General features: G+C 41.2%; 1 protein-coding gene across 1 annotated transcript in view; it reads right to left on the bottom strand.

Annotated features, from left to right (window-relative positions):
• LOC127792476 (ubiquinone biosynthesis O-methyltransferase, mitochondrial) overlaps positions 1-24,007 on the bottom strand; it is an 88,475-nt gene that overhangs the window by 49,845 nt on the left and 14,623 nt on the right. Inside the window, exon 4 of the mRNA XM_052322976.1 lies at positions 10,736-10,813. Within this exon, the coding sequence (XP_052178936.1) occupies positions 10,736-10,813 (78 nt within the window). The remainder of the gene's footprint in view (positions 1-10,735; positions 10,814-24,007) is intronic.

Below are 24,007 nucleotides of genomic sequence, written 5' to 3'. Positions count from 1 at the left end.
ATTGTATTTGTATATATAGGTGTATAATTTATGAGTTTAATTAGGTTGTAAATACATAATAAAAGCTAGGGTTTTCTTCCTAAGCTTCACATGGTATTAGAGCCAAAATACAAACCCTAGCAGCCGCCACTATTGCCGCTGCTGCTGCCGTTGCCCACATCACCGACGACCATCGTCGGTCACGTAGCCACTGATTGCCGCAGCCTGCCGAGCCATCGTCGTCGCTGCTCATGCACACTGCCACCACCGTGCTCGCGCTACTGGTCTGCAGCGGGTCTTCACTGTCCGGCCACCGATCACGCACACCGCCACCACCGGTGAGTTCACCGGCCTCCGATCTGTCGACCCCCGGAGGATCATCACCGTTGTCGCCGCCACGCACTGCCTTGATGGGATTCAACACAGTAGGTAGGATTTTCCAGAGAATTAGGTGAGTTTTCTGCTATATTGCAACTCTCAATTACAAAGAGAAACAATGGAAATAAGCAACAAAACTGGGCATTCGAGAGGCCCAGGACTCTCCTACCAGAAACTCCAAATTCTTCACACCTTCTCTCCCTTCTAACCTCCTTTTTATAGGTTGTTATCCCTCAGCCCATGCACATGCTAGTTTGTTACACAAACCAGCCAAGTGCCTATTCTACCCTTGACGCACATGCTGGCCGTTACTCCCCTTCGTTGTGTCACTCATATTCCCTTGATCCTTGTTACGCCTTTGGTATGTTTGCCGTATTGGTGGCCTAACAATACTCCCCCCCCCCAACTTTCACCTTGTCCTCAAGGTGGAAAGAGGGAAATTGCTGCTGAATAAGGCTATAAGGCTCCCAAGTGGCTTCCAAAGGAGGTAACCCCTTCCACTGGAGTAGGACATCCATTTCCCGAACATTACTTCCTGTTCCAGGCCTGACCCCCAGCACTGCCTCTGGTTCAACCAACATTTCCAATTCTGCACTTAATTGATTAGGAATTTCCCTAGTGGCTTGCAACGCACCTTTGGCTTCTCGTAGCTGGGACACATGGAAGACTGGGTGGACGCTGCAGTGTGGAGGCAGCTTTAACTAGTAAGCTACAAGCCCAATTTCCTTTTCCACTTCAAAGGGACCACAGAATCAAGGAGCCAACTTCTCATTGGAATGACCAGCCAATGTCTTTCGCCGGTAGGGTCTTAATTTCAAGTAAACTAAGTCCCCAACCTTAAACTTCACTGCTCTTCTTTTCATATCAGCCCCCTTCTTCATTACTGCTTGAGCCCTTAATAGTTGTGCCTTAAATTCCTCCAAAATGTGATCTCTTTCAACCAATTGTTGCTCCACTACTGAAACAGGAGTGGAACCCACTTCAACCCTCAATATTGCTGGTGGTTCGCGCCCATAAACGTCCTGGAATGGTGTAATTCTTGAGGCTGTGTGGTACGAAGTGTTGTACCAAAGTTCAGCCCAAGGCAGCCACACAAACCAAGCTTTCGGTTTAGAGGAAGCAAAACAGGGTAGGTATGTCTCCAATGTCCTGTTCAGCACCTCCGTTTGTCCATCCGTTTGTGGATGATAAGTTGTGCTGCGGTGGAGCTTGGTGCCTTGGAGGCGAAACAACTCTTCCCAAAATTTGCTCATGAAGATCTTGTCCCGATCGAATACAATGGACCGGGGTAAACCATGAAGCCGTATCACTTCCTTGATGAAGATTCCTGCCACCTCTCCAGCTGTAAAAGGGTGTTTAAGCCCGATGAAATGCCCATACTTACTGAGTCTATCTACTACCACCAAAATCGAGTCCATTTTGCTCGACCTTGGTAAGCCTTCGATAAAGTCCATAGCAATGTCATCCCAAATTTGGTTTGGGATAGGAAGGGGCTGCAGGAGCCCTCCCGGTTTCAGGGCTAGTACCTTGTTTTGTTGGCATACAGCACAAAGGCTCACATACATGTGTATGTCCCTCTTCATACCTGGCCGGTATACACTGGCTGCAATCCGCTTGTAGGATTTCAAGAATCCCGAGTGCCCTCCTACCTTCCCATCATGTTACTCATGTAAAAGCAATGGAATGAGAGAAGAGCCCTTCGGTAGGTACAGCCTACCCTTGTAGAGGAGGTGGCTGTCCACCAACTGGAAATGGGGCCTGGAAGTAGGATCAAGCTGGAGATCCTTGACCACCCCTTGCAGCCACTCATTTGCTTCTACTTCCCGAGCCAGCTGATCAAGTTGGAGAACCTGGGGAACGGTTAATGTTAAGAGGGCAGCAGAGTGGCTGATGCGGGACAATCCATCTACTACCTTGTTTTCCATTCCCGGCCTATATTGAATTTCGAATTGAAACCCCATTAACTTGAGCATCCACTTCTGATATTCTGGGCTAATCAACCTTTGCTCCATCAGGAATTTGAGGCTCTTTTGGTCGGTCCTGACCACAAACTTCTGTCCCAACAAATAATGCCGCCACTTTTGCACCGCAAATACAATTGCCATCAATTCTCTCTCATAAACTGATTTCCTCTTCCCTAACTGATTAAAGGCATGACTGAAATAGGCAATAGGTCTATGATCTTGCATTAAAACTGCCCCCATACCATGTCCAGACGCATCTGTCTCAACCACAAATGGTTTGTCAAAGTTCGGCAAAGCCAAAACAGGCAGTGATACCATGGCAGCCTTGAGCCGTTGGAAAGCTTGCTCAGCTGCCTCATCCCAGAAAAAATTGTTCTTTCGAAGGCGCTCCGTGAGAAACCATGCTAACCTGCCATAGTCCTTAACAAAACGCCGATAGTATCCCGTGAGACCAAGGAAACCACGCAACTCCTTCAATGTGGTGGGAGTGGGCCAATCTAACATAGCTTTTATCTTGCTACAATCAGCTGAAACCCCTTGCTGTGATATAATGTGGCCTAAGTACTCAATTTCCAATTGTCCAAACAAACACTTCTTCCTATTTGCAAATAGTTGGTTAGTTGCCAGCACTTCCAGAACACAACATAAGTGTTGTGCATGCTGTTCAAAATCCTTGCTGAAAACCAGTATGTCATAAAAAAAAACTAACACAAAACGCCTCATGTGCTCCCTGAAGATATCATTCATCAGCGATTGGAACGTGGCTGGCGCATTAGTCAGCCCAAAAGGCATTACGAGGAACTCGTAATGGCCTTCATGCATCCGAAAGGCGGTCTTTGGGATGTCCTCAGCTCTAACGCGAATTTGATGATATCCAGATTTAAGGTCGAGTTTGGAAAAAACCTTGGCCCCATGAAGCTCATCCAACAACTCCTCAATCACTGGAATTGGAAACTTGTCGGGCACGGTCACCTTATTCAAAGCCCTATAATCCACACAAAAGCACCACCCGCCATCCTTTTTCTTGACAAGAAGAACCGGGCTAGAGAAAGGGCTGGAACTTGGTTGTATAATCCCTGCCGCTAGCATCTCTCCTACCATCTTCTTAATCTCGTTTTTCTGTAGATAAGGATAACGATAGGGCCGCACACTAACCGGTACTGTACCTGGTAGTAGGTTGATTGCATGATCCTTTTTTCTGGAAGGAGGCAACCCTTCAGGTGTTGTGAACACCCCCTCAAACTCAGCTAACACCTCTTTTAGGAATAATGGAACCTCTACCTGACTGTCATGGTATTCAGCTGCCCAGCGTCCCCAGTTCAAACAACATTCCTTCTCCATTCTCCTTGAAGGCCTTCATCATAGCCTTCAAGGATACCAAGCTTTTGCTCAAGTTGGGATCCCCTTGCAAGGTCACAGCCAATCCCCCAATCTGAAACTTCATAGTCAAAGCCTTCCAATCCACTCTCATCTTCCCCACTGCTGCCAGCCACTTCATCCCAAGGATTACATCAAAACTACCCAATTCCAAGGGTAGAAAATCCTCCACGATTTGTAAGTTTTGCAGGTGCAATTTCACCCCCTTGCAAATACCAGCCCCTTGCACCGCCATTCCCATCCCCATGATCACCCCATAACCAGTAGTTTCTGTTCTTGGCAACCCCAACCGCTGCACCAGTTCTGCAGCTATAAAGTTGTGCGTTGCCTCCCCATCAATAAGTACTACCACTGGTTGCCCTTCTATATCCCCTTGTAGCTTCGTTGTTTGCGGTGTTGTCAACCCCACCACTGAATTCATGGAGAGTTCGATGACCTCACTGCCATGCCCAACTTCCTCTTCTTCTTCTCTTCCATCTCCTGTTTCCACCTCGGCTCCTTCCTCTTCCCTTTCTTCATCATAAATCATCATAACGTGCAGCTCCTTGTTCTTACACCTGTGGCCAACTGAATATTTCTCATCACAACAAAAGCATAATCCTTTTTCCCTTTTGGCTTTCCACTCGGCCTCACTGAGTCGTTTAAAAGAGCCATTGCTGCCACTACTAGCCGCTGGCAGCTTGTTGCTCACCTAACCAAAGACTCTCGAATGAGGAGTCGGGCTTCTTGATTGTATGGGAAGGGTTCGAACAACGTTGGTTGTAGAGTGGGTAGAAAATTGCTCCTCGCTGGTCCGAACGCCCTACTGCAGCTGAGTATGGCTGCATTTTTATCCTCGATACACTGTGCCATCATCATGATCCGATCCAACCCCCGAGGTTGCAGCACCCTGATCTCCGCCTTGATTTCTGGTTTAAGGCCGTTGATGAAATGGCCTTCCAAGAACGCCTCGGAGATGTCCGACACTGGAGCGGCCAAAGTCTCGAACCTCAGCCGGTAATCCTTGACATCACCATCTTGTCGTAGAGCCAAGAACCTCTCCTCTAGCGACCCCTCTTGAGTTGAACGGAATCAGTTGAGAATTTCCTGCTTGAGCCCTTCCCAACTACGGATCCCCCTGCGCCTAGACTCCCACTGGAACCAAGCGAAGGCCCCTGCCTCGAAGCACAACGCGGCAGACTCGATCTTCTCATCATCGGACAGCTGGTTGATTGAGAAGTACCTCTCTGCCCTGAAAATCCAGTCGTCCGGGTTGTCTCCCACGAAGGTTGGCATTTCCAGTCGCCGACCTCTCCCTTCCTGACGCCATGCAACACTCATGCCCCCCTCCATTCCTTGGTTCATGCCGCCCCCCCATGGGCCTTAGCCTTCCTTTCTCGTTCCTGTTCGTCCCACCTTGTTCACAGGATGGCGAACTGTTCGAGCATTTCTACTACGTTGCGGTTTATTGTTTGAATCTCGCTCCTCATCGTGTCTACCTTCTCCTCCAGGTCCCCTACCCTCTCGGTTAAGTTCACCATGGTGATCGACGAATGCTCTGATACCAAATTGATGGGATTCAACACAATAGGTAGGATTTTCCAGAGAATTAGGTGAGTTTTCTGCTATATTGCAACTCTCAATTACAAAGAAAAACAATGGAAATAAGCAACAAAACTAGGCATTCGAGAGGCCCAGGACTTTCCTACCAGAAACCCCAAATTCTTCACACCTTCTCTCCCTTCTAACCTCCTTTTTATAGGTTGTTATCCCTCAGCCCATGCACATGCTGGTTTGTTACACAAACCAACCAAGTGCCTATTCTACCCCTGATGCACATGCTGGCCGTTACTCCCCTTCGTTGTGTCACTCATATTCCCTTGATCCTTGTTACGCCTTTGGTATGTTTGTCGTATTGGTGACCTAACATGCCTCTCTCGCATCGTTCAGAGACTTTTTTTTGGCTCCGATCTCTCTCCAGTGCTCCGATCGCGACGTCGTCTTCACCATTGGACCTACCTCCTTCAGTCCATCCCAGTCCAGGTGGTTTTGTCGCCATCCGCTGCCGCCAATCACCGGCATCCGCTATCTTCTATCTCCAGTGCGCCTCATTCTCTGTGTTGGATTATCCAGCCTCTCTATTTGGCTATTTTTAACCCCTTTTGTTTCAGATCTGTTCATCTTGCAGGGCTCCCTTTTGTCCAACATGGTTGGTACCAGTAAATCTGGCTCATTCTCTGGTATTTTGTCTCCCTCTCCAGCCATTGCTACTGAGAAATTGATGGGCAATTCCAATTATATCTCTTGGTCCAAGCCGGTTGAACTATGGTGTATGGGTCAAGGTTTACAGGATCATCTAACGACCAAGGCCGAGAATGTGACCACAACTAAAACTGAGTGGCAGAGAGCTGATGCTCTATTGTGCAGTCTCATATGGCAGTCAATTGATCCTTCTCTTCATCCGATCTATACTAACTACACCACGTGCTGTGAGTTGTAGGCTCAAGCCAAGGCACTATACACTAATGACATTCAACGTCTGTATTCAATAGTGTCTAATCTGCTTAGTTTACAACAGCAGGGTTTGACTCTTCCTGATTTCCTTGGTCGGATGGCCTCTATTAAAGCTGAATTTAACTCCTTGTTACCAGCTGGTAAGACTGCTACAGATGATCTAGCTCAGCGAGATAAGTTCTTCATGGTGTATACTCTTGCTACCATTGGTCCTGACCTTGCTTCTGTTCGTGATCAGATTCTTGCTAGTCCTACTGTACCTACTATGGATGAAGTGTATTCTCGTCTTCTTCAGATTTCATCTGTTCCTACAATACCTCCATCTTCTACAGGTGATCATTCAGTTATGGTTTCACAGGTTCAGAGTAGTGGCGAACAAGGAGGATATCGTGGTAATCGGGGCAAACGCCCCAAGTGTAACTACTGTCACAAGTGGGGGCATTTCAGTCATCCTCTTTAGGACCATGGGTCCTGGATTCAGGTGCTTCTAACCATATCTCTGGTAATCCCCATTTGTTCTCTCATTTTATTAATTTTATTTCTTTACCTTCTGAAACATTAGCCAATGGGTCCAAAGCGGTTGCTAAAGCTGTTGGCACTGCCAAACCCTTACCTTCTCTACCTTTAGATTCTGTCATTTATCTTCCTCATTGTCCCTTTAATCTTGTCTCTGTTAGTAAACTTACGCGTGCCTTAAATTGCTCTATTACCTTTGATGATCATTCTATTACTATCCAGGATCGCGGTACGGGATAGATGATTGACGTCGGATGTGAGTCGTAGGGTCTCTATCATCTCAACCTTCCAGCATCTCTTGTTGCTTGCTTGGTGACTGAGTCTCCTACTCTTCTCCACAATCATTTGGGACATCCTAGTTTGGCTAAGTTTCAGAAGATGCTCCCCAGTTTGTCTAGTTTGTCATCTTTTCATTATGAGTCTTGTCAACTTGGAAAACAGTCTCACACTTCTTTTCCAAAGCGTGCCAATAATCGAGTTGTGTCCCCATTTGCTTTAGTTCATTTTGATGTCTGGAGTCCTAGTCGTGTCGTGTCTATTTTGGGTTTTCAATATTTTGTAACGTTTATCAACGATTATTCTCGTTGCACATGGTTATATTTAATGAAAAATCGTTCCGAGTTATTCTCAATTTTTGAATCCTTTTGTGCTAAAATCAAAACGCAATTTCATACCTCTGTCCAAGTATTACGCAGTGACAATGCCCCCGAGTATTTTTCTATTCCCTTTGCTACTTTTATTTCTTCTCAGGGGATCTTGCATCAGTCATCTTGTGCATATACACCATAGCAAAATGGGGTTGCTGAGCGTAAAAATAGACATTTGATTGAAACTGCTCGCACTCTTCTTCTACATCATCATGTCCCCTTTCGCTTTTGGGCTAAAGCTGTCATTGCTGCTTGCTATCTCATTAATAGGATGCCCTCCTCGGTTCTTCTGTACCGGATTCCTCACTCTCTCTTGTTTCCTAATCAACCATTATATATTCTTCCTCCCTATGTCTTTGGTTGCACCTGCTTTGTCCATAACTTGTCTCCCAGTCAAGATAAATTGTCTGCTCGGTCCATCAAGTGCATTTTTCTTGGTTACTCTCGCTTTCAGAAGGGTTATCGGTGTTATTCTCCTGACATCCGCCGCAATTTTCTTTCGGCGGATGTTATCTTCTTTGAGTCGTCTCCTTTCTACTCTTCAACTCCTTCCGACTGTCAACCCATTTTTGAGGCAATCCCTCTTCCCGCAAGCCCTCTTGCTTCTATTCTCCTTGTTCCTTCTTCTACCCCATTGTAGGTGTATCATCAGCGTCATCAGACTTGGTCTCCTCTCGATGGAGATGTTGTTCCTGCGCCTTCTCCCGTGTCTCCTACTACTTCAGCAACTCCTGCTGCCTCACATCCTGCTCCAGTCTCTCCACCTGTTGCGGTCTTGCCTTCTGAGGATCTGCTTCCTATTGCCCTTCGAAAAGATACCCATTCTTTTCGCAATCCTCACCCCATTTATAATTTTCTTAGCTATCACCGTCTCTCGTCTCCTTTTTGTACTTTTGTGTCTTCCTTATCCTCTATTTTAGTACCTAAGACTGTTCGTGAGGCAATTTTTGATCCGGGGTGGCGACAAGCAATGGTGGATGAGATAACTGCTTTGCATTCCAATGGTACTTGGGATTTGGTCCCTTTACCCCCAGGGAAATCTCTTGTTGGCAGTCGGTGGATCTATACTGTCAAGGTGGGTCCTGATGGGCAGGTTGATCGCCTTAAGGCCTGTTTGGTTGCCAAGGGGTATACTCAGGTTTATGGTCTTGACTATGGTGACACTTTTTTCCCTATTGCTAAGATATCCTCTGTGCATTTGTTTCTCTCTATAGCAGCTATGCACCATTGGCCGTTGTATCAGCTGGACATTAAGAATGCCTTCTTACATAGTGAGCTTCAAGAGAAGATTTATATGGAGCAACCTCTTGGGTTTGTTGCTCAGGGGGAGTCTAGGCAGGTTTGTAAACTCTGTCGCTCACTATATGGGTTGAACCAGTCTCCTCGAGCCTAGTTTGGTCGTTTCAGTGCTATCATTCAAGACTTTGGTATGACTCGTAGTGAGTCTGATCATTCGATTTTTTATAAACACAGATCACATGGGAAGTGTATATACTTGGTTGTCTATGTAGATGATATTGTTATTATAGGTGATGATCAGGATGGTATTGTTCAGTTAAAAAAATATCTTTTCCATCATTTTCAAACTAAGGACTTGGGGTTACTTAAATACTTTCTTGGCATAGAAGTTGCTCAATCCAGTTCTGGTATTGTTATCTCTCAACGAAAACATATGTTAAGACATTCCGAAAGAAATTGGGATGCTTGATTGTAAACCTATAGATTCTCCTATGGACCCTAATATAAAGCTCTTACCAAGACAGGGGGAGCTTCTTGTTGATCTTGGAAGATACCGCAGGCTAGTCGGAAAACTTAATTATCTCACTATCACTTGCCCGAATATTTATTTCTCAGTCAGTGTTGTCAGTCAGTTTTTGCAGTCTCCTTGTAATAGCCACTGGGATGCGGTATTCCGGATTCTCAGGTATATTAAGGGAGCTCCAGGTAGAGGACTATTGTACGAGGACAAAGGTCATACTCAAGTAGTCGGATATTCTGATGCTGATTGGGCAGGTTCTTTCTCTGATAGACGGTCTACTTCAGGATATTGTGTTCTAGTTGGAGGAAACCTAATATCTTGGAAAAGTAAGAAGCAGGAGGTTGTTGCTAGGTCGAGTGCAGAGGCAGAATATCATGCTATGACCTTGGCAACGTGTGAATTTATCTGGTTAAAACAATTGCTTCAGGAGCTCAAGTTTGGGGAGATATCACAGATGAGATTAATTTGCGACAATAAGCTGCATTACATATTGCTTCCAATCCAGTCTTTCATGAGAGGACCAAATATATCGAGATAGATTGTCACTTCATCCAAGAGAAGATTTTATCTAGTTGTATTACCACAGATTTTGTCAATTCCAATGACCAATTAGCAAATGTCTTCACTAAATCTCTCGGGAGTCCTCGAATTGAGCATATTTGTAGCAAGCTCGGTGCATATGATATATATGCTCCAGCTTAAAGGGAAGTGTTGAATTATATGGTTATAATCTAGGGTTAATCTTATATTAGAGCCCATGGCCCATGGCTCATTGTATTTGTATATATAGGTGTATAATCTATGAGTTTAATTAGGTTGTAAATACATAATAAAATCTAGGGTTTTCTTCCTAAGCTTCACAGTGTTGATAGTGAAAATATCTCCAAAATGAAAGCTAGGAGGGAGTGGAGTAGGCTAGAGCTCAACCACTATAAATTCTTGTGTCTCCTTGATTGATTTCTTGCCCTCTTGCTTATTTCAAGCTAAATTCATCATAAAAATTCATCGAATCAACTTTTAAAACATCTAAGAATATTAGCTCAAAGTTATTTATTGTTGCTTTACACTAAAATCTTTTATTTCACAGGTTATCAGACTCTGTAACATTAAAGTTTTGAAACATAACATTTAAAGTTTTGAAACAACCTAACCAAAGTTTTGTGAAATTATTCTGCTGTAACAAGTGATACCAAAAATCTTACAAGTGAATGATGATAGTTGCCACAATAATGAACCACAAACAATGATGATGTGCCAACTGATGATGATGGCTATGGACAAGGGAACTGCCAAGTGAACAGGGTGAGCTTTTGAGGGTTTAAGCTTGATTGATTGATTGGATGCATAAACAAGTACAAACAAGTAAGATATGGTTTTGTTCATATGACCTGAAAAATAATGGGGATACTCAACTGCACTCGAGCCAATTTTCTACACAATTAAAGTCTCTAAATGGGGAATTTTGTGCAGGGTTGGGTGGGGTTTGTCCCATCCTTACCCAGCTTGCCATCCTTACCTCTGCATTGTCTCGGTAGTGTACCATCATTCCATCCATATGATTATACACGCAAACCATTTTTCAAACAGTTAATCCTTTCAATATATCATAGAACAGACCATACCGCATGAAGGCAAGCAATCTTGATATTTCTCTCAACAGCATCAATACCTGTAACAGTAGCTCCCATTCGAGCCAAAGGCTGAATGAGGGAGGGAAAAAATACAAAACACGAGAGGCATATAACTGTGAGTAAATATTATGATCAACTAAAATCAGGAATAGTCAAAAAAGCTGAAGTACATAGAAATGTCATGAATGTTTTGAGTTTCTTTTTCATTTGTAGCCATGAGATATAAAGCATTTCTTTAATAATTGAAGCTATTTTAATAGCTACTATTGCATAATAATATATTAGAGCTCGATTCCCGGATGTAGCTCTTGAGAAACTGGTCTGATGGCAGACGGAACTCGCATGAAAAATCTCGAGTTGCAGCTGCAACAATTTAGCTCGACTATGATAGAATTTTAGAACAAAGCCGATTAGTTGGAGATTGGATCTACACAGAATCACGAGGTGATCATGGCGATGGATCGCAAGCTAGATAGCTCAATGGAAGGATTGGAACGGAGGTTGGATGGGGCTCTCTCGCAAATTCGGGAGGAGATGGGAGTACAGTTGCAGCAGTTTATGGTGATGTTCACTCGCCAGAATTCAGTAGGGATTTCTCCAGATTTTTCTTCTAGGGAGAGAATAGAGCTTATATTACCTGGAAATAGAATGAACAACCGTATGACTGAAACCTCTAAAATTAAGGTGGATCCAAGGGAAGAAGGAGAAGCAGTGATGGATAAGAGACAGGATGGCCATGCCACCCCACATCAACTGGGGTTTCCTATGCCCCGGATGGAGATCCCAGTGTTTGAAGGGGTCAATCCCAAATGGTGGTTGAGGAAGTGTGAGAAGTTGTTTAATTGGTATAACACACCCAAGGGACAAAGGATATCCTTGGCCACAACATACTTCAATGATGCAAAGGATGCTTGGTTTCAAGGGTCATCTAGAGTAAGAGGGGATTATACTCGAGAGGAGTTTGTTGAAAAACTTTGTGAATGCTTCGGTGAAAGGAGTATAATGGATATAATAGAGGAGTTCAACAAGCTTAGACAATCTGGAGAAGTAAGGGCCTATCAGAGGAGGTTTGAGGAATTGAGGTCTCTAATGATCAACCACAATCCTCATCTTTTAGAGGTCTATTTTATTTCTAGTTTCATGAGTGGTCTTAGTGATGAGCTTAGACCAATGGTTAAAATGTTGCAGCCTCGAACAGTGGAGCAGGTAGCTGAGAGTTCCCAATTGCAGGAGATAGTGATGGAGGCCCTAATGAGGAAGCGAAGGCAACAACAGAGGGGGGTGACTCTGGGAACAACCACTCAAGGGGGAAAGAGCTATAACAGAGAGTTGGTGAAGGGAAGTACAGAGATGAAGAGTTTGGGTGGACCAAGTTCAAGCCACAACACGACACCACAAGGAGGAAGACTGATTGAGCAGAGAAGACAAAGTTGGGTTGTGCTTCAGGTGTGGGGATAAATATTATCCCAGACACCAATGCAAACGACAACTACTACTCCTGGAAAGGGAGGATGGAGAGATACTGGAGGAAGGGGAACTAGTAAGTGTGGAGACTTGGGAGAGGAAGACAATGGAGTGATTTCCATACGTGCTTTGAAGGGGTTAACAAATAACAAGATTATCAAGGTAAGAGGTAAGAAGAGTGATTGCAGCCTTATGATCTTAATAGATAGTGGGAGTACTCACAATTTTCTAGATGAAGGCACAGCTAGGAGGTTGAAATGTCAGCTCATGGGTACCCAACCCTTGAGTGTGACAGTGGCTAATGGAAACAAGGTGGTAAGCAAATCAACATGTATGGGCTTTTGTTGGGAGATGTAGGGAGAGGAATTTGATGTTGATTTGAGACTCCTACAGTTGGGAGGTTGTGACATAGTGCTAGGAGTAGATTGGATGAAGGGGAAGAGCCCCATAAGTTTTTATTTCAATCGAATAGAGGTTTCCTTTGAGAAAAAAGGAAGGAAGATGACATTTACAGGAGGAAAAGAGGTTGCGGCTTGCAAAATGATTATGGGAAGAAGGTTACACAAGGTATTTAGGAGCCAGTGGAACCAATGGAGGAGGGCAATGACAACAAGGCAATGCAGGGAGAGTTCTACCTAACGGTCATTACACCTCTAGGAAGGCATGATCAGGTACACCATCTAGGCCTTCTTGATGAATTGTTGGTAGAATTTGAGGACTTTTTTATTGAACCTACATCCCTTCCCCCCACTCGAATGTATGACCATGCCATCAATCTCAAACCTAATGCTGAACCCATCAACATTAGGTCCTACCACTATCCCCCAAACCAAAAGATAGAGATTGAAAAAATGGTTAGAGAAATGTTATACCAATCCATTATTAAACCAAGCCAAAATCCTTTTACTTCACCTGTTTTGTTAGTCAAGAAAAAGGATGGATCATGATGTTTTTGTGTGGACTATCACCAACTTAATGCCATGACCATTAAAGAAAATTTCCTATACCCCTTGTTGAAGACCTTTTGGATGAATTACACCATGCCAAATTTTTCTCTTAACATAATCTACACTCGGGCTATCACTAAATCAAAATGAAGCCCGAGGATATACCCAAGACAGCTTTTAGAACAACCCATGGACACTTTGAATTCTTGGTGATGCCATTTGGGCTCACCAATGCACCAGCCACCTTTCAAGCCCTTATGAACCGAATCTTTGAGCCTTATCTACGAAAATTTATACTAGTATTCTTTGATAACATACTTGTCTATAGCCCTACATTTGACCAACATTTGACTCACCTAAGAATTACCTTTGAGGTCCTTAGGTCTAACCAACTCTTTATCAAGAGGACTAAGTGTGTTTTTGGTCAGGGTCAGGTGGAATATTTGAGGCATCTAATATCAAGGGATGGGGTCAGCACAGATCCAAGAAAGGCGGAAGCCATGGTGGCCTAGCCCAAACCTACTACGCTGAAGGCATTGAGGGAGTTTCTAGGATTAACCGAATACTATCATCGGTTTGTAAAAAATTATGGGGTTATTAGTAGACCCCTAACAGAGCTTTTAACAAGAAGCAGAGGAAGCCTCTGAGAAGCTAAAGGGGGCTATAAGCATGGTTCTTGTCCTAGGGTTGCCTGATTTCAACAAACTCTTTGTTCTAGAGACTGATGCATGTGGGACAGGTATTGGGGCAATTTTGATGCAGGAAGGAAGGCTATTGGCATTTCTAAGCCAAGCCTTGGGTCCTAGGCACATAGGCTCAGTATATATAAGAAGGACTTCCTAGTTATGTCAACAGTTGTTGAGAAGTGGAGGCATTACTTGGAAAGGGGTCGGTTTATAATTAAAACTGATCACAAGAGTTTGAAATTTATGTTGTAACAAAAATTGCCCACTTAGCTACAGAAGAAGGGGATGGCTCAACTAATGGGATTAGACTATGTTATACAATACAAGAAGGGTAGTGAAAATGTGGCAACAAATGCCTTCTCAAGGTGCCATGAGGAAGGAAGCTCAGCAGCTATAACCACTATAGTTCTTGAGTAGTGCCAAGAAGTAATAGCCAGCTATGAGGGGGATGAAAAAGTAAGGGAATTGTTGGAGAAATTGCTTGTGGGTTCTAATGAGGGAGATGGATATACCTTGTGGAAGGAATGTTAAGGTACCAAGGTAGGCTTGTGATTGGGAACAATAAAGCACTCAAGAGGAGGATCCTACAGGCCTTACATGAGTCACTATTTGGGGGGGGGGAGCATTCTAGAGTTCAGAATACCTACCATCGGGTAAGGCAGCTGTTCTATTGGCCCAAGATCAAAACCGAGGTGAAGGAGTTTGAGTTAGCTTGTGACACCTGCAAAAAGTGTAAGAATGAGATCATAGCTTACCCGAGTCTCTTACAGCCTCTACCCATCCCTAACCAAGCATGGACCAGTGTGTCTATGGATTTTATTGAGGGCTTACCTAAGTCAGAAGGGAAGGACAGCATATTGGTGCTTGTTGATAGGTTAACAAAATTTGCCCATTTTATAAGGCTTACTCATCCCTATACAACCCAAGAGGTGGCTGGGGTTTTTCTGAATCAAGTGGTGAAATTGCATGGGACCCCTCAGTCTATAATTTCATATCGTGACAAGATCTCTTCATTAGCCTATTGTGGCAGGAGCTAATGAAAGCTTTAGGAACCAAATTAAACATGTCCACATCCTATCACCCCTAATTTGATAGGCAAACAAGAGGGTGAACCAGAGTTTGGAAACATACTTAAGGTGCATTTGCTTCCTACAACCTAAAGGTTGGCATAGGTGGTTGTCCCTAGCTCAATGGTGGTATAACTCCAACCACCATACCTCCCTCAAAATGTCACCATTTGAGGCCTTATTTGGTTACAAACCACCCATTTTATTGACTCTGGGGAAATACACTACTATAGCAAAGGTTGAAGAGTATCTACAGCAGAGAAAAAAGGTGTTGCAGCAACTAAAGGAGGAGTTAGCCTCAGCTCAAAATAAAATGAAACAGTTTGCTGATCGAAAGAGGAGTTAGGGAATTTTCAATGGGGAGGAGGTGTACTTAAGGCTAAGTTATCCTCACCTAAAGTCCATCGCTCAGGGACTGATGTCTAAACTAAGCCCCAGGTATAGATCGTTTCCCATAATTGCTAAGATTAGGAGGATGGCCTACCGTTTGCAGTTACTAGAAGGATCCCAAATCCACTATGTGTTCCACATTTCTCTTTTGAAGAAATCTATGGGCACACAACAAGTGAGTCTTACATTACCCCTACTTCCTAAGGAGGCCAACAAAACTGTGGAGCCTGAAGCCATAATAGACAAACGGGTGGTATACAAGCAAGGGGCACCACTTATACAAGTTTTGGTGAAGTGGCAAAATAACCATGCAGCTAATGGCACTTGGGAGTACTTACCTGATTTACTCAAGCAGTTTCCCCAGTCTACGAGCCTTTTTAGCATTTATTGAGGACAAGAAATATGTTGAGGGGAAAATTTTCATGAGAAGGGTCATTTGGTTTATGGGTTTTTAATTTTTTGTTGCTTTCTTTCCTGTTGTTATAAGTTTGTTGCAGTAGGGAGTAGCCACATGCAAGTGGTTACAACCATAGCATAGTGTAGAAGCTGGATGTTATAACCGTGGAAGGGTGTAGAATATGCCTTGGCGGGGATCCTCCCTCCCGACATCTTGTATAAAAACCCTATTGATCCTTTCGAATTGGGGCATTGATGAGAATGTAAAATGTCATGTTTTACTCCCTTAATATTTAGTCTCTTATATTTATTTGGTGCCTAAATGTACTCATTATTTTTATATTTTGATTTAGGATGCAAATGGAGGCATTAAGTGCAAAACAAAGCTAATTGGGTGATTTTGGACAGTTTCGATATCGCTTCGTAATCCGGGCATAACTCTCTCATCTGAGCTCTGATTGAGATGATTCGAGATGCTATGGAACAACAAGAAAAAGCTCTACAACTTTTATGTTTTGAATTTTGAGAGATACTGGCTGCATTAAGATCGAAATGGGGCTTGAAGTTGCTGCACCTACATTGTTGACATTCTGGAACTCCCTTAGCTTGCAAGTCTAATACGCGGATTTGACACAGTTTATTTTCTGAAATTCCCAGATCTGGAAAGACAAGAAAAATTGAAGCAGAAGCCACGAAGAAATTGCAATTGGTGGACTTGGAGGCCCAAATACATTATTCTAATCAATTGAAATTCATGTGGGGCCCATAAAATTGAAAGGAAAAGGAGAATTGAAGCCCACATATAATATTAATTAATTAAAAGAATTGGTAGCAAGCAATTGAAGAGCCCAGGAAGCCATGAAGACTCAAATTCAAATTGGAAGTGCAATTTAAGGGGGCCCATGAATATGGAGGGCTAGGGCACCACACATGCATGTATATATATTAATAATACATTAATATGAAGGAGGCAATTGGAAATTCACACATCAAAGGGGGACTAGCAGCAAGGGATGGATTTACATGGAATTAACAAAGACGCCTCTCTTTCCCCTCTTTTCTTACTTCTCATTTGAGTTTTCATTATGGCCTTGTGTGGCTAATTTTTTATAATTCATCTAAGGAAATGGAAGCTTCGGAATCAATAAAACTGTGAGATCTAATTTTTTTTGTATTATTCAATTTATGCTTTGAGTATCTAATGTTCTTCTATACCTATCTTCATGATTGTCTCATTTAATTACTAGGAGGCCTACTAGTTTATTATTCGTTGCAATCTACTGCTAAGTTAGATATCAAATCCATAATTGTTTGATCCCTCTAGTTTGTGAAGCAACTAAGATTTAATGATTTGTTGCATCAGAAATTATTAGATCTTAGGAAGAACGCTCGACTGAATTAAATACAACCGCTTGTGCTTGTGTTGTTTAGCTTTCATCAATCTCTCCAATTCTTAAGGCTGCTATTAGATTAAACCTTTCGCGCTTGTCTTGGGTTATTTAGAAGTTAGGGTTGATTAGATCGTCTGTTTTCTAATTAATTATGACTAAGATGAGATAGGAAAATAGTTCCAACGGTGAATATTGAATATTCAAAGTGTGAATTGATATATACTTGCATCGATGATCAATTGTAAGATTCCGATGGTGGAGACCAAGGTTTGTTCTTTTGATTGATTTCGATATTCCAATTTGAATTGTTCCTTAGTCGTTTTTCTTAAAATTGTTTTCGTTATACTCAACCCCCCCCCCCCCCTCTCCCCCATCATTGTTCACATAGCATAAATTAGGCTAGATACTCTCCGTGAGAACGATCCTTACTCGCACCACTACATAAATTTTTAGGAGTATAAGTTTTATTTTTGGTTGCTTGTGACAACACACCAAATTTTACAAAAGTGATGAAAATAAGGAAATGGAAGCTTCGGAATCAATAAAACTGTGAGATCTATTTTTTTTTGTATTATTCAATTTATGCTTTGAGTATCTAATGTTCTTCTATACCTATCTTCATGATTGTCTCATTTAATTACTAGGAGGCCTACTAGTTTATTATTCGTTGCAATCTACTACTAAGTTAGATATCAAATCCATAATTGTTTGATCCCTCTAGTTTGTGAAGCAACTAAGATTTAATGATTTGTTGCATCAGAAATTATTAGATCTTAGGAAGAACGCTCGACTGAATTAAATACAACCGCTTGTGCTTGTGTTGTTTAGCTTTCATCAATCTCTCCAATTCTTAAGGCTGCTATTAGATTAAACCTTTCGCGCTTGTCTTGGGTTATTTAGAAGTTAGGGTTGATTAGATCGTCTGTTTTCTAATTAATTATGACTAAGATGAGATAGGAAAATAGTTCCAACGGTGAATATTGAATATTCAAAGTGTGAATTGATATATACTTGCATCGATGATCAATTGTAAGATTCCGATGGTGGAGACCAAGGTTTGTTCTTTTGATTGATTTCGATATTCCAATTTGAATTGTTCCTTAGTCGTTTTTCTTAAAATTGTTTTCGTTATACTCAACCCCCCCCCCCCCTCTCCCCCATCATTGTTCACATAGCATAAATTAGGCTAGATACTCTCCGTGAGAACGATCCTTACTCGCACCACTACATAAATTTTTAGGAGTATAAGTTTTATTTTTGGTTGCTTGTGACAACACACCAAATTTTACAAAAGTGATGAAAATAAGGAAATGGAAGCTTCGGAATCAATAAAACTGTGAGATCTATTTTTTTTTGTATTATTCAATTTATGCTTTGAGTATCTAATGTTCTTCTATACCTATCTTCATGATTGTCTCATTTAATTACTAGGAGGCCTACTAGTTTATTATTCGTTGCAATCTACTACTAAGTTAGATATCAAATCCATAATTGTTTGATCCCTCTAGTTTGTGAAGCAACTAAGATTTAATGATTTGTTGCATCAGAAATTATTAGATCTTAGGAAGAACGCTCGACTGAATTAAATACAACCGCTTGTGCTTGTGTTGTTTAGCTTTCATCAATCTCTCCAATTCTTAAGGCTGCTATTAGATTAAACCTTTCGCGCTTGTCTTGGGTTATTTAGAAGTTAGGGTTGATTAGATCGTCTGTTTTCTAATTAATTATGACTAAGATGAGATAGGAAAATAGTTCCAACGGTGAATATTGAATATTCAAAGTGTGAATTGATATATACTTGCATCGATGATCAATTGTAAGATTCCGATGGTGGAGACCAAGGTTTGTTCTTTTGATTGATTTCGATATTCCAATTTGAATTGTTCCTTAGTCGTTTTTCTTAAAATTGTTTTCGTTATACTCAACCCCCCCCCCCCCCTCTCCCCCATCATTGTTCACATAGCATAAATTAGGCTAGATACTCTCCGTGAGAACGATCCTTACTCGCACCACTACATAAATTTTTAGGAGTATAAGTTTTATTTTTGGTTGCTTGTGACAACACACCAAATTTTACAAAAGTGATGAAAATAAGTAAGAATTTTACGCTATAACACAAACTATCAAGGGATTTTTTTTTTTTTAAATTTCAAGAACAAAATAAGGACCACAATAAGCACAAAAATCAACTAGAATCACTCCCTAGCAACGGCGCCAAAATTTGGTGTACTGTCATAGGCAACCAAAATAAAACCTATACTTCTAAAAATTTATGTAGTGGTGCGAGTAAGGATCGTTCCCATGGAGAGTATCTAGCCTAGGTTATGCTACGTGAACAATGATGGGGGGTGAGTACAACGAAAACAATTTTAAGAAAAACGACTAAGGAACAATTCAAATTGGAATATCGAAATCAATCAAAAGAACAAACCTTGGTCTAAGTCAACATCTACCATCGGAATCTTACAACTGATCATCGATGCAAATATATATCAATTCACACTTTGAAAATTCATCGTTGGAACTATTTTCCTATCTCTTCTTAGTTATAATTAATTAGAAAACATGTGATCTAATCAACCCTAACTACTAAATAACCCAAGACAAGCGCGAAAGGTTTAATCTAGTAGCAGCCTTAAGAATTAGAGAGATCGATGAAAGCTAAACAACACAAGCACAAGCGATTGTATTTAATTCAGTCGAGCATTCTTCCTAAAATCTAATAATTTCTGACACAGCAAATCATTAAATCTTAGTTGTTTCACAAATTAGAAGGATCAAACAATTACGAATTTAATATCTAACTTAATAGTAGATTGCAACGAATAATAAACTAGTAGGTCTCCTAGTAATTAAATGAGACAATCATGAAGATAGGTGCAGAAGAACATCCAAAACTCAAAGCATAAATTGAATAATAAAAACAAATTAGATCTCACAGTTTTATTGATTCCGAGGCTTTCGTTTCCTTTGATCAATTATAAAAAATTAGCCACGCAGGGCCATAATGAAAACTCAAATGAGAAGTAAAAAAATAGGGGAAAGAAAGGTGTCTCTATTAATTCCGAGAAAATCCGCCCCTTGCTACTAATGCCCCTTCAATGTGTGAATCTCCAATTGCCTCATTCATATTAATGTATTATTAATATATATACATGCATGTGTGGGGCCCTAGCCCTCCATAGTCATGGGCCCCTTGAAATTGCACTTCCAATTTGAATTGGAGTCTTCTCAGCTTCTTGGGCTCTTCAATTGCTTGCTACCAATTCTTTTAATTAATTAATATTATATGTGGGCTTCAATTCTCCTTTTCCTTTCAATTTCATGGGCCCCACTTGAACTTCAATTGATTAGAATAATATATTTGGACCTCCAAGTCCACCAATTGCAATTTCTCACAGCTTCTACTCCAATTTTTCTTGTCTTTCCAAATCTGGGAATTTCAGAAAATAAACTACGTCAAATCCATGTATTAGACTTGCAGGCTAAGGGAGTTCCAGAATGTCAACAGTGTAGATGCAGCAACTTCAAGCCCAATTTCAATCTTAATGCAGCCAGTATCTCTCAAAACTCAAAACATGAAAGTTGTAGAGTTTTTTCTTGTTGTTCCATAGCATCTTGAATCATCTCAATCAGAGCTTGGATGAGAGAGTTATGTCCGGATTATGAAGCTATATCAAAACTGTCCAAAATCGCCCAATTAGCTTCGTTTTGCACTTAATGCCTCCATTTGCATCCTAAATCAAAATATAAAAATAATGAGTACGTTTAGGCACCAAATAAATATAAAAGACTAAATATTAAGGGAGTAAAATATGACATTTTAGATTCTCATCAGGCATCCAGAAATTGACGAGAATTCTACCTTCTCCTCCTCCAATTTATCTCTCTCTCTCTCTCTCACATTCTAAATTCTGCTCTTTGTTCTTCTTCTCTCTCTCTCATTCTAAATTCTGCTATTTGTTCTTCTTCTCTCTTTGTTTTGTACCTTCCTAATTCATATCGGAAGGAAGAAGACCATTGTCAGGCCTAGGCCGTGACATAATACTACTTCAAGATGGGCAGCAAAACACTAGCAAGGAACAATTTGAGCATTTTTATTTATATTACAGCATGCATGCCAACTGCAAGGGCATTCTGAACCCCAGGACCCAAGCGCTTACCACCAGGCCAAAAGCTTAAGCTGTTAGCCATGGTGCAACTTTTATCCTATGAGCGCAACAGGTAGCGCCATCACCAAGCTCAAGCCCAAAGACCAATCACTGGATCAATTTTTGGGTGCCCACAAACCTGCCAGGCATTTATCCAGGGACTACCAATATTAAACCCAACACATTTCTAATTCTCAGGTTTGAGTAAAGCATACTACAATCTCCTAGGGGGTCTAAGGATATGACATACCAAGAAACCATGTTAATTTTTTTTTTAATCTTTTTCTCTATGTTTGGAGTGGGAAAAATAGACCACGCAAAATATTATGAATTTTTCTAGATGCACATAGGGTAAAGATAAAATCCAATCACTATGGATGGCAATGGGAAAAGTATGGGTAAGGGGACTTCTCTACCCGTCCTCGTACCCACATTTCTATTCTTGTCCCCGTACTCGTACTCGTACCTTCAAGGTACTTTGATTAACCCTCATCTCCATACTTGCAAGGTAATGGATATTCAATGGGTACCTGTGTATATTCGATTGATAGGGGACCCTATCCTTGCTACCCTCCCTATGCCCAACGAGTATTTTAAATACCTTACCCGTACCCTTCCCATGGGTATTTTTGATACCCAAACCCTCCCCATCAAGGGAAGGTTTTGGTAAGTACCCATAAGGAAGGGTACCCATTGCCATCCCTACCAATCACGAAGCACCCTTGGCAATAGTGTATTATATCTCATACATGTAAATATTATTATTATGCAATTGTTTTGTTGTATGTTAGGTATGCTAAGAGAAGTTACTAATTACTCCACAATTATCTAATTATACAATAAAATTACATTGTCCTATATAGAAGTATATTAAAAAATAGTATATGTCATGTTATACACAAGCCAATATAATTAAATACAATTATTAAAAATATTAAAATAACTTGTCAGGTTATAAGTATTTAAGTATATATAATATAACATACTATATTAGTGTTAAATTATTAACCACCATCTCATATAGAAGATTAAGCTATTAGATAGATGTCAGGAACCTAGGTTTAACCTAGGGTTTTAAGAGGAAATTGGAAGAAACCGAGGGAAAGAGAACAGAAAGGGAGGGAAAAATTAGAAGAACAGGAGAAGAATTCAGAGAGAAACAAAGAGAGATTAGGGGGAAATCAGGGAGCAATTGAGAGAGAATTGATGAGAGAGAAATCTGAAAATCTGATTATCATTCAACTATGACTATTCTCTAACTGACCTAGCCTATTTATAGGTCTTTCTATCCTTTCAGTTACAATACAACTGAAAGATACAAACTGCTACAGCAACAAAGTATAACCAAAAAGAAATGCATCTAATATACAATTACTAATACATCCTTAGGGTCATAACAACTCCCCTTTCCTTAAAGATTTCTTGTCCCCAAGAAAATTAAAACAACTAGCTACTATTTCTTCATCTAATCCTTGTTTTCACTATTTAGTTCAGCCTTCGCCTTCTCTTGTTCCTTTCTATGTTCTTTTTCCTCTTTTTCTTTCTCCTTCTTGGCTTTTTCTCTTTTTCTGTTTCTTTTTCCAATTGATCTGTATTCTGAGCTCTCCTTAAAAATCTATTTGCTTTCCTCCAAACAGAAGTTCCATAGATTTCCTTGATCATCATGCAGTCACACGCCTTTCTTCAGCCTCCAACTTCTTTCTTTGGTCCGAGTACTCATTGAATGCCTGTCTACACTCATCAAAAGTGCTTAAAACCCCATACCCCGTCATTGATGATTACTCGCATTGCCTGCCCCCAAGTCCAGTTGGACTCAACATTTACAGACTTCAATAGTGCTTTTAAAGCATTTATTGCTTCTTGCTTGCTAGCAAACGCCAAAACTTCATCTGCAAAAAATTTCTCTTTCAATGTTGTCGCAGTGAATGAATCCATGTTTTGTTCCAATTCAGACTGTGCCTCAGTTTCCTGTAAGTCAAAAATCTCAGAAAGGACTCTAGGGCCAATATCTACACAGATGGATGATCTTTCAGTCGAAATTGTTTGATCCAATGCTAATTCATCAGCTTCCTGTCACAACTCAAGGGTAGTTAGAAGGGTATTATTGTAATAAGGTTGTAGTAGTTAGTAGGAAGTATTTTGTGAGTTGTTAAGAGCACATGGGTGCTATTTTCCAAATTTCATTTATTGTTGAATAGCCTATAAATAGGCCCTAATATGTAGAGAAAGGCATGCTTAATTTGATTGAATGAAACTCTCATTTATCTCTCTAAGATTTCTCCCCAATCTCCCTCTTGTTTCTCCCCCCTTTCTCTCAATATTTCTCCCTCTTTCTACTGATTTCCACCTTCAATTCTGATTTCTCTCCTAATTCCTATCACAATCCTAGCTAACCCTAGGAATGTGACACTTCCTACAAATTGGAAGCATTAGGTAGGATTCCAGTGCCTGCTCGAATTGGTTCTACAGTGGAACTTGAAAGAAATTCCATTGGTAGATTGATTTGAAACCACTTTGAAATCGTAATCATTAAGTCATCCAGCTTTTGGTTGTGGTTAGTGAATTCTTCCATAAATTTTCTGTCAATTGCCTGCAAACTTCTTTTCAAGGTTTGCACATTTCTTTCCAAGGTTTGCACAACTTCTTTGGTCGCTGCATTCTCCTCTACTAAGACTCACCTCCTCCAAGTCTGCTTTAAACCTAGTTCTAAAACATCCAGCCTCACCTCCAACTATTTCATCCTTGTACCTTCCTCTATGTCCTGAATTCAC

The sequence above is a fragment of the Diospyros lotus genome, chromosome 15 (assembly GCF_014633365.1).
Source record: "Diospyros lotus cultivar Yz01 chromosome 15, ASM1463336v1, whole genome shotgun sequence".
Lineage (NCBI taxonomy): Eukaryota > Viridiplantae > Streptophyta > Magnoliopsida > Ericales > Ebenaceae > Diospyros > Diospyros lotus.
Note: the sequence above shows the minus strand (reverse complement) of the source record. Positions and strands in the feature narration are given on the sequence as shown.